The 12,058-nt window shown below is 40.0% G+C and overlaps 2 protein-coding genes across 2 annotated transcripts in view; both read left to right on the top strand.

Moving 5' to 3' along the window:
- The window catches only part of LOC146635120 (uncharacterized), an 82,753-nt gene that overhangs the window by 35,353 nt on the left and 35,342 nt on the right, over positions 1-12,058 (top strand). The gene's annotated exons all lie outside the window — the stretch shown is intronic.
- Positions 229-5,152, top strand: LOC146635122 (low affinity immunoglobulin gamma Fc region receptor II-like). Its single transcript, XM_085345972.1, has 6 exons — positions 229-259; positions 3,906-3,941; positions 4,088-4,348; positions 4,428-4,673; positions 4,758-4,910; positions 5,049-5,152. Exons 1-6 carry the CDS (start codon positions 229-231, stop codon positions 5,150-5,152), a joined length of 831 nt encoding a protein of 276 aa, XP_085202098.1.

Raw genomic sequence — 12,058 nt, 5'->3', positions numbered from 1 at the left:
ATGGATTTGTTCATCAACCAAACTACAGATCACTGAGAGCAGACTGAATACTTGACAACTGAAAAAACAAGATATTACAGAGTGTTTTTTTTTCTTTATACCAAGTAAACTTCAGGTCCCCACCTCTGTATTTGAACCAATAGAAAGCTGGTGCTCAGAGGAAGAGGGCGGGCTTTACTTGGTGTCAGTGACAGAAATGAAAAAAAGCTCAAATGAGTGAGAAGGACGATGAAGGAAACATCTGTGCTGTGTCTGCTCTGTAAGTAGAATCTCTGTGTTTGTTTGAATTCTTGTACTTTGACTGTCTGCTCTCCTGATAACTGATGATGGAGGAGAAGACATGAAAACAAATCAGGCTGAATTCAAGTTCAAACACCACGAGGACCAACTGCAGGTCTGAAGAAGAATATTTTCTGTATAATCACAGTGTAGTCAGTGCTCATAATTATAATGATCAATTTAAGAGCTGTTTTCATAGGAGTTTAAACTGTCTGGATACATTTATGTCAGTTAGAAACAAATTTTTCTGGAAAGTTTTACATGCTCTGAAATGATAATAAGACAGCGTCAAGGAGGCCATTTACGTGAAAAGGGAAAGACCATCTCTGAAACGAGCAGGGGGCCTAAGGGTACATCTGTCACCATCTTACAATGCTGTGATTGCAGCCATTCCCCAACTCTCTGTGAATGGTACTCATGACCATTGATCAGTGGTCTTTGGTCAGTGGTCATGAGAATTTGCATAATTATGATCAAGGAACTGACCTCCCAGCCAGGGCTGGACTGGGACAAAAAATCGGCCCGGGCATTTTGACTAGAGACCGGCCCACCAGGATAAAGATTGAAAATGTGACGTCATTCAGGGGTAAAACCGCAAAGGATTCTGGGAACTTGTGGCAAGAGGTACTAGCGCACGCAGGCATTCAATTGAACTCAGTTACACAGCGATAAAAAGAAACCCAAAAAATGCCAAGAAGCTGTTGTATTATTAACTGCAATAGCTGGTCGCATGACAGCCACGGGAAGCCAACGGGTAAAGAGATCGTTTTTTTTAATCGGATTACGTCGTTGAAGAGAAATTTTTAAGCCATGTTTCCGAAGTAAGAGCCGACGGATGGTCTGGATATACCAAATATAACATCTCAGAACACTCCAGCTCACATGTTAGTCTGCTCCAAGCATTCCCACAAAGGTCAGAGTTTTGTAGTAGTTAATACGTCATTTTTCTTAACATAATTGGTGATATAGGTTACAAGCAAGTCTGGCGCTGAACAGAAATTGTCGCGCTATGTTCCTTTATTTATTGTGCATAAATAGTGAATTGTCCTGACACAATATTGTGTTTCGCTTCTGTTATTACCATGGTACACTGACAAAAACATATACTTTTATTCACAGGGTAAAACAGTTGTTTTGTATCACTAATTGTCCAGTGCGATTACAGCATACAATATTGTAACAACCGTGGGTTAGTGGAGCTGAACTGGCTAAACTGCTCACTAGCCAAAACAGCTAGCAGGGCTCTAGCAGGTATCGCTAAACTTCGCAACAAATGGAGAGCACTCGTCGTCATACACCGCACAACCCCGAGTGTCTCAGCAGCAGACTGATAATCCCCAAATGATCCAGCAGGAGGCTTTAGTGATTCACACCAGTCGTTTATTTACCATCTTTTTCTACAACAACGTAATGCTGCTGACACCAAACCCCTATCACGCTCCCACCACATAGAGTCGCGGTGTCAGCCAACCATGCCAATTCAACCCACTCCACAGAACACACATCAACTTCACTGTGGCTTACATTAACATAACACTAACACAACATGCGAATCAAACACATAGGAACTAGCAGAACGATAGAAAACACAGACAACACAATACCCAGAATGCACCTGGCTAACAACCCCAGCCAGGTCATTACAATATTATTGTCACTGCTACATTTCTGTAATGCTACTGTAACCGGTTTCTGCTTCATCCCGCTGCAACAGTTCGGCCCAAACAGACTCCTCGACGCTGCGTTGTGTAGTGTTTTTAAAAAGACAAGGAGTCTCTGATCGATCGTTGCCACTTTATTTCCTGAATGGAAACAACGGTGTATTATCAGTGCACAGGCTCGCCATACACCACTCCGCACAGCACACTCTCGTATGGCTACGGCAGACTGGCAGCGATTACTGCAGCAATATTACAATTTCTAATATACAATAAAATAACAGCAACAACAAATGATGTACCTGAATGGAAACAACGGTGTATTATCAGTGCACAGGCTCGCCACACACCACTCCGCACAGCACACTACGGCAGAACATCTCATTAGCATTCCGCTTTAGCGTACAGTTTCACACATTAATAAACAAATGAAAAGTACATAAAACTGGTGTTGGACATGTGTCCACTAAGCACTTATTACACTCGGTGCTCTTCAGCTAATCAAACATGTTTTATGTGTCTGTACTACTTAGCTATATTGTGTGCGGAACAATACAACTCACCTCTCGTATGGCTACGGCAGACTGGCAGCGATTACTGCAGCCAGCCACACCGAGAGGGGGGGCGCTGTTTCCCCATTACACTGATATTTGTGGCAAGTGGAATAATACCACATAAACACTGTTACACTACCAGAAATTATTTCCACTACTAATTAATTACCGTTGAGCTCAAAGGTCCTATTAATAAACTGTTAATGAATGTGTATTTATGAAGACGATTTGTGAGACTGGTAAACTTATGATACGTACAATAGTCTTTCGTTCTACACGGTGCATTTCAAGGTCCTGTACCCATCCGTCGGTAAACTGTACCTGGGCTTGTTGCAGTGACCTGAAGTTACTAAACTTCATGAGTGTATGCACTCACTCCAAGAAGCGTATGATTATAAATCTGAGCGTGGTGAAAGTTGGGCAGCACGCTGACGTCTTTTGTCCACTCTTTCACTCCTTTGATTTTTTCCTCGTATCTTTTCTTTGTCTTTTCGTCGAGTCTGTCTTTGTACGGACCGGCATTGTTCTCCTTTTGTTTTGTACATTCCTTTTTTGTGCAGCAAAGAAAAAACAAGAAGGTATTGGAACCGGAGAATGAACGTTTTGCGGTGCTGCAAATGCTTGCATTTGATGCGGTACTTGGATTGTTTTGCCACGAGTTCCCGGCATGCAATGCGCGAAAATCACGTGATTGCTAAACAAGGGGGCGGGTGCATCTAGCCTCCTCGGCTGTAATTGGTCCAGCCCAGAGTCGATCATGACCAATTGGCCAATCCAACACCTTTCATTATATATACCCTTCCTAAAAAAAATAATAATAATAATAATCCATCGGCCCATAAAAACAAAAAATCGCCAGCGGCCCACCGGGCAAATGCCCGGTATGCCCGATGGCCAGTCCAGCTATGCTCCCAGCCCATTGCTCCTTCTGTGGGCTGGTTTCAGTCATTATGCAAATGTACTGTTTATAAGTTTGGGGAAACCTGCAGTCAGCTGAGACTGAAGAAGTCACTTGGATGAGTGACGAAACGTTTCTCCCACAAAACGCTACGTCCATATGAACAGAATCAACTTTTGGAGATAAAACACAAAGGTTTGTAAATTACATTAAAAACTACATAGTGATCTGTGTAAGTTTCCTCCACAGTCCAAAGACATGTTTGGTTTACTGGTGATTCTAAACTGCCTAAATCTGTGATGGACTGATGAGCTTACATCTCTCTATATAACATCAGTGATTATCTCCAGCTGTCCCTCTATCCTAAATCAGATGAATGTTTCATCAGGATGGATTGAGTAACCAAATGTATTGAAGCATCAAATACAAAATGAGCAGATATATCAGAGAGATGAGTTTGTGTGGAGTTGTTCTTTATGTTCACCTCAAATCAACCTGAGTGTCATTTCTCTTTAGTTCTGATCTCACTGCTGAGCTGCACAACAAACCAAGGTCAGTAACCTTCTTCTGTCACAGTTTAAACCTGAGAAATGCTCAGTGATATGACCTGGTTGGGTTCATGTTTCACAATGTAGCGCACATATAAAACTGAACAAAAAAAACAACCACTTAGCAGTTTTTCATTTTAACCCTCACAGCTCGTCTGACTGTGAGTCCCAGCAGCTCTCAGTTCTTTGAAGGAGACTTTGTGTCTCTGAGCTGTGAGGAGGACGACAGCTCTGCTGGATGGACTCTGAGGAGAAACACAAGCAAACAACAGAGGAGTCAGTGTAGAGATGGGTGGGGAGAAGCAGCTGGTTCTTCATGTAACATCGATGTTTTCCAAGTGGACAGTGGAGTTTACTGGTGTGAGTCCAGAGAGGGTCCCATCAGTAACATGGTTAACCTGACAGTCACTGGTAAGCTGAGTGTGTGGAGTTAGTGTTGATGAAGCTGTGTGTAAATGGATGAAATGCTGTAGTTTGTCTCTGTGTTGAGGTGGATCAGTGATCCTGCAGAGTCCTGTCCTCCCTGTGATGGAGGGAGATGATGTCACTCTGCTCTGTAAAACAAAGACCACTCCCTCCAACCTCCCAGCTGCTTTCTATAAAGATGGCTCCCTCATCAGGAAGCAGCCTACAGGTCACATGACCATCCAGCATGTTTCCAGGTCTGATGAAGGCCTCTACAAGTGTGACATCAGCGGTCATGGAGAGTCTCCATCCAGCTGGATCACTGTCACAGGTGACACACTCACCTGTCTGTGTTTCTGCAGCTTTCAACATTCACAATGTGACGACAACTTAATGACTGTTTGCTTTATTTTAGAGAAACACACCACCACACCTCCACCTAGATCCACCTCTGCTCCTGGTTCCTATCTTCTTCCTGCATTGTCATGTGTTGGATCAGTCTGTGTTGTGGTTCTACTGGTGTTACTGGTTCTGCTGGTGAGACGATGTGTTCACAGGAAACCTGAAGGTGAGACTCAGACTTCCTGATCTTTCATGTCTGAGTTTGTTTAGTAGAATAAAGTTCACATCACAGTAACAACTTTGTTAAATGTAATCTCTGTTTAGATATTTAATTTATATTATTTTTCATTTTGGAAAATTTCAGCGGATCAAGAAGAAGCTGGAAAAGATGACATCATCACTCATGTCGTGTACAATGTTATCAAGCTATCACATCATCCACAGCCAATCAGACCAAGCAGATTCTGATACTCAACATGTCTGCTGAGTGGTTAGATTTGCTTTTCATTGAATTTTTGTGAATCTTTATATTGTGGGAACTAGGAATGAAAATATTGTTCAAACAAGAAACATGAAAATGTGCATCATCAGAATAATGATGAACACATTTTCTCTTCAAACATTTCAGACTGAGTTTAGTATGATCTTGATCTTCATGTAGATCGTTCTGTCTCTGATAAGATGGATTATCAGGACATTACAGAGTGAGGGATGGCATGAGTGCTTGAGGCAACTGTTGGTGTGATTTGGCGCTGTGTAAATAAAATTGAATTGAATTGATCAGCAATGTATAAATGTGGATTGTAATAGTAAAACATTACATTTAAATAAGTGTGGTCACATGTGTGTTTAATTCTGTACTTACTGAGTGTTGTTCACTGTGAGCTGGACTGTGTGTTTGTGGTCTGTGGTTGAAGCTAACAGCTCTGCAGTCGTCCAGCATCCTGTTTCTGATAGAAAGAAACACTTCAGCTGCAGCTGTTTCAACACAGAGCTGCTCATTTTAAACACAGGAAGGAACGTGGAGATATCATGTGGAAAAGCATTTCAATAAACTCTAAAAACAAACCATCGGTTCATTCAAAGTGAATGTTAATTACATGAAGAACTTGTTCACTGCTTTTATTTAAAAATTACCCTTTGGCTTTTCATTTTCATGTGACTCCAACATTTAATTTTTTTTTCAGGCCTCATTCTAAATCTGAAATAATCTGTTATTTTCTGAGACTTGACATGTTGAAAAATTAGATTGTAGTTTAACTACAGTCTGCAGTCTGAAGCTGAGGAGACTGCAGGGTGTTGTGGTTGGTCTAATAATAGTGTTCATGCTGTGAGAACATGTTTGCTTTCTGCTCTGTGGTTAAGTGTGTCAGTCTGCATTAGAAGAAGATGCAGCTCTGTGGTCAGTCTGTGTTTCACAGCAGAGGTGTGAAAATGAGAAAACTAAAAAGCTGCTGTGGTTTATTAAAATAATCTCTTCATGAAGCTGCATAAAAAATCATCTGCAGTAATTTAAATGTTTTATTCTGCAGAGAGTGAACCAGCTGAAGACGTCAGTTATGGATAAACAAAGAGGCCCAGGTACAGCTGCTCTTTATCTTTGACTGTGGACAGAGACAAGCTAGCTGCTCACCCTGTTTACAGCCATCATGCTAAGCTAGGCTAACCAAACCACACCATGAATCAACTCACAACTCAGGTATATGAAGGATAAACGACTTCAAGCTGCACAGAGCTGAGCAGGACAGAAACAGACTTAGAACATTTGATGGAAATCTGTGTGACAAAGTGGTTACCATGAAGTCATTTACTTAACCATACTGATGATTTATTTTCTTGTTATTTTACAGTCACCCATAATGCTTTAATTTAGACATTGCTGGTGTAACTTTGCTTAACACACACTATCCCGGGTTTGTTTGTGGTAGCAGTAGTTACATCCATTACATCCATGCGTATGTTTTTTAAAGCAAACACTACTAATCATTTGAATTTTCTTCTGTTCACAGGCAAATGTCCGGTTAAATTATGTGTCTTTATTTTGTTTTGGTTATACTTACCATGTTTGTCCATGTTTTTTATTCAGGTCCTATATTTAAGACAGGTATATGGGAAAGGCCGCCCCAGTACTTCCTGTTTATGTAGGGTCATGAGGTCAATGATTGCATCACTGGGTTAGGGCAGGGGTCGGCAACCTGCGGCTCCGGAGCCACATGCAGCTCTTTAGTCCTTATAGTGGCTCCGTGTGGTTTGAGAAAATAAATTAGAACTATTTAGTTGGAGTGTATTTTATTGATGTTAGTTCTTTTTTAACTTGTAGTTCTAAATTGGAAGATTATTGTGATATGGAAATATAAAAATAAAATTATATTCTATTATTTTTTCATCGCTCAAAATAAGCGTCACACTCGCAGAAGCCGGTATACCTGCCGAAAAGCCGTGCATTTATCGAGACTTTCGACCCCAGGTAGGCCAATTATGGATCTTCGGATCCACATTATGTCAGCAGCTGTTCTCCACCGTGAACTATGTTAAAAACAAACACCGCTCACGCCTCACAGACGACAGCTTACAGTCCTGCGTAAAGATGAAAGTGACTTCGTACAGCCTGCAAGTCGTAAATCGTACAGATCTGCAGACGCTGAGGTCTGAGGTTCAGGAGCAGAAATCCCATTGTAAACATGCCACGGCAGACCTGACAATGTTTGCATGAACAGGCTTTTCAGCATCTCTTTATTGACCACTTTTCACACACGGTTGCTGTACACATACAGCTGGTGTTGAAGCTCACAGCTCGACACACACCAACACAACAGCATGAATAGCACAGATGTTAAGGCGGCAAAGCATGATTACGGGTGCCGCTAAGGTGTGTCCGCCTCCCCTGCAGCCCCGCCACACACATTAACCAGGTAAAATACATATTTAGGCAGAATTTTGCAAATATCTATTTTTCATCTTTTAGCAGCATAGTGCTTTTTTCCAGTTATTTTTTAAAAGTCAGGTCAACTCTACACTTCATCCTGCAGCATCTGGACTCCCCAGGAACCTACGCCAGGATCCTGTTTGTGGACTTCAGCTCTGCCTTCAACACCATCCTTCCAGACCATCTCCAAGGCAAGCTTTCCCAGATGAATGTGCCTGATCCCATCTGCCGGTGGATCACTGACTTCCTGACGGACAGGAAGCAGCATGTGAGGCTGGGAAAGAATGTCTGGGACTCCTGGACCATCAGCACCGTATTTATAATAATAAAAAAAAGACAGATTCTATTTTTTAGATTTAGGTACCACTTTATTAAAGTCTTTATTAAAGTGATTTCTGTCAGTTTACAAAATAAGCCTTTATATTGCCTTAAAATTATCCCTTAAATAAAGTCAGTAAGCAGTTTTCTGACAAACTTGAACAGTTCACTGGATTTTAAGTGACTCAATTTGACTCTCAGACACAATTGTGTTTGTTTATGTAATTACTGTAAAAAAAAACAACTATTGTTTATATTCACATTCACATTAAGCATGTAACATATATTTTAAATCTCTGCTCTCAGCATGTTGTACAGGAATTAGAATAAAATTTTATTTTCAATCATAATACCAAGTTTATCTGGATCCATAGGCTGTTACTTTGTTACTTTGCCCCTGTAGATGTGCAATAGTTCCATATATGGAACAAACAGTGGAGATAGGAATGTGGTTGCTAAGGTGTTGTAGGGTGTGTTGTGTAAAACAGGCTGATACACTGGAATACAGGTTAGTTTGGTCTGTGGCTGCTTGGTACAGAGGTAGCTTTACCCACAGAGATTTAACTTTTTTATTTTATCTTTAGATTAATGAACAATTGACTTTTGTAAAACCTTTTGAGTGTAATTAAACAGCAGGTTTCTTTTTACCACTGAAAAAACAGACCTCACACCTTTTTTTTAAAAAATCTTTCAATGGATAAACATTCAATCCTGATGATCAGAGGAGTCTTCAAGTGATCCCTGCAAAACAGTAAGTCTTAAATACACTTTTGTTTCTAAGTAATCTGATCTGTGACTTACAACAAGTCTGCAGCAGACAGACGAGCTCTCTGCAGATTATTTGCTGCTGCCTGTCTCTACATGTTTACTATGTGGGTGTTTCTGCTGCTTCTTTGTCCTCACTGTAAACAGATGTAGGGGAGACCGGGGATAGTTGTAACATTTTTGACATTTCTGTCTGTAAATTGGAGCTCGTTTAAGGTAGTGGATTCAAAATGTAATGCTAAGTATTTACATGTCTCGGCTATTAAATAGTGCAGCTATTTTCTCCGCAGCACAATTACCCATTGCATGGTATGGCCTCAAACACAAAGAGTGAAATGTTACAATTAACCCCATAGTCTGGGTTAGTTGTAACATATCCTGGGGTGAAATGTAACACAATGAAATAAGGGTACTAACAAAACATTAACATGTAATCTTTGTTTATTCAACACATGAATGCACTTAGAGCCATTTATGCAACTATGTGTGTGTGTGACAGAATGCAGAAATCCAGCTTTTGAACATATTCCAACCCCCCAAAAAAGACAAATTATGGAATTTTCTGCAAATGAATATTTCATTAATTTTGGTTGGTCTTCCTTGAGTTTGGCCTCATTGGCTCAGTGGGCATTATAACCTACAACTCTTGCACCAATTTTGAACATAACAATGAAGCTGAAAAAATGTAGTTGTTCACCAGCATCGCAATTCCATTACTTTTTATCATGGCTTACCTTGGTGTGGTTTGCAAAGTGCTTCAGAAAGATGAGGAAATCTGTTTCTTGCACCCATCCTGATTTATTTCCACTACCAGTACTTCCTACTGGTCCATCTCTGACACAGTGGTCTGCATAATGTATGTGTGGGAACACAAACAGTGGAGGAATTGTGTTGCCGATGGCATTAACCGCATATACAAAAGCGACCAGTGAACCTCTCTGTGCTGATGTCGTTGCCCCAACTTGTTTAATATAAGTTAAAGTAATAGTGTGGTAAGTTGTAACATCTACAACTAACCCAGACTGTTGCTGTTACAACTGACCCAGACTCCTATAGCCATGAACTAGCTAACATTACAGCCAACGGCTAAAACACTAGCACTAAAGACCTACACAGAATATATCCCCATAGACATACAAATAACATAATTTAAATTTGATGAGTTTAACTGCAAAGCAGATAATGCTATTAAACATTGAAATAAAGTAGAAAAACTTACTTTTTGGCATACAAATTACTTTTTTTCATGTTAAATTGTCTGTGTTTGACAAAATGTGCTGATTTTTCACATGTGATAGCAGAACTGAGTTGGGCATGCACAGGATGAGTCACATCATTTGAAACTTAGCCCTGATTGGAGAAATTAGAAGTGTTACAACTGACCCACGTTACAACTATCCCCGGTCTCCCCTACTGAGAGACTCCTGCACTGATGTTTCATAGGAAAGTCCAAACAGCCTCACTGGTTCTCCATAAAGAACAAAGATTTGCTCTCTGTGGCTCCAACACAACTTAAAGACAATCAAAGGTGGAGAAAGTTCTCCAGATCAGCTGTGGTTTTATGGAGGCTACAGCTAAATGCTGCCTCCTCCATGGTACAATATACATTTTTATACAGTGACGTCATTTTGACCTTTGTGTTTTCACCTCTTTTCTCATGATGAACATGTTTCTGATAATCCTCCAGTGAGATTATGATTCTTGTTTTGTGTTTATGGTCTCTTTAAGAGTGAGTTTCTGTGTTTTAGTTTAGTTTATTAGAGTTGGTTCAGTTTTTGTCTTGTCGAGAATAACTTTACTGACTTGTGAATCATGATTCACAAGCCCAACTGACTCATTCACTGACTCACCCCTGTTACTGTTAGCAAACTAATTTCATTAGTAGAAATATATCTAGTTTATAATTAAAATTGTGAGAAAAAAAACAACAGCCAGTTTATTAACTAAAACATTTCTACTCTGGACTGGAAGAAAAAACCCTGAGTAGAAAGCTCACATCAAGATATAAGACTTCATCGTCTTATAGTCTGACTGACGCAGTATAACATAATATAAAATATTAATCTAATAAACCTTGTTTATCACCTGATAATAAAAGCACACAGACTCAATAATGGTGAAATTGTTCGACTTATTTTAAGTTTCAGTAAAATTATTTGTTTCACACATTTCAGTGTCTGAATATATAATTTGTAATAAAGTGTATTATAAAGTAACAACTATCATTACTGATAACCAGTGTTGGGTAAGTTACTTTAAAATAGTAACTTAGTTGCATTACTAGTTACTTCTCTCAAAAGTAACTCAGTTACTTCAAGTTACTCGTTACTTTCAAAGTAACTAGTTACTAGGGAAAGTAACTTTGGTTTTACTCAGAATTCTCTTGTTAATGTGTTGCTTCCATAACTTTGCCAGTCTTCTAGCTTGTTTACTTGCCACAAGTGCACTGTGCCACCCACCAATAGCTACCCACCACTACCCACCACCCACCACTTGCTAATGTTACTGAATCTGTGGAAGCTCCGCGATAGCCACCACTAGAAGTAACGAGTAACGAGCCTATCTAAATCCCAGTAACGACTAACGCGTTCCTGATTTTGGCATAATAACTAGTTACCGTGCTCGTTACCACAATAATAACGTAGTTACTGTAACGCGTTACTTAATAACGCGTTAGTCCCAACACTGCTGATAACAAATGACTGAAACATTACATCTACCACTATATGAGCATCCTGGTTGTGCTGCATTCCCAAATACGTATACGTAAATATAAGTTCCCACTTTGAACTTAAATGAAACACTCCCTCAACTTGATTTTGGACTTGAATGTCAGAGCACCTGCAGCCAACCAGAGTTCACAGTCCAGGATAGGAGTGGTGACATAAACATCAGTAAAACTTGTGATCTCTACTGTGATGCTTGTGTATTTGTGACTCACTAAATGAGACAAACACAGAGCACTGACCAGGAGCAAATGTGTCCCGGATCAAACAGAGTGAAGCATCTTACAGATCAGGAAAAAATATAAAATTAACACAAACACTTTAAAATTTCTTAAACTGCAAAGAGCTAGGTAATGAATGAGTACCTGTTCTTCTTGAAGATGAGTGTGAAGATTATAAACTGTTGCATTTGCAGGAGTTACTGACAATAACCTTCAGTCAGCAATAAATTTCACTTTAATCAGTCCACAAACTAAAGTGATATTTGTTCTACCTTTGTTAGGCTGCAGGACAGAGTCAGACTTGTAGTGATGTGTCATGAGCAAAATCATCGTCTCTAAGAGCCGATGGTTTGTAGTGAATCAGAAGAGCCGACTCCCCACTTTTTCTTAACAAGGTTTGATGTTTAACTGTCGTCCC

This window comes from Diplotaxodon limnothrissa, linkage group LG3, assembly GCF_057381915.1.
Source record: "Diplotaxodon limnothrissa isolate DT_005_m linkage group LG3, D_limnothrissa_male_GT1.1, whole genome shotgun sequence".
In the NCBI taxonomy this organism is placed as follows: Eukaryota; Metazoa; Chordata; class Actinopteri; order Cichliformes; family Cichlidae; genus Diplotaxodon; species Diplotaxodon limnothrissa.
Note: the sequence above shows the minus strand (reverse complement) of the source record. Positions and strands in the feature narration are given on the sequence as shown.

Excerpts from the sequence above, each read along its gene's own strand:
- LOC146635122 (XM_085345972.1), top strand. The coding sequence starts at position 229 with ATGAAGGAAACATCTGTGCTGTGTCTGCTCT. Across the intron at positions 3,942-4,087 it reads GAGCTGCACAACAAACCAAG|CTCGTCTGACTGTGAGTCCC; the intron begins GTCAGTAACCTT and ends TAACCCTCACAG. Across the intron at positions 4,911-5,048 it reads TGTTCACAGGAAACCTGAAG|CGGATCAAGAAGAAGCTGGA; the intron begins GTGAGACTCAGA and ends GGAAAATTTCAG.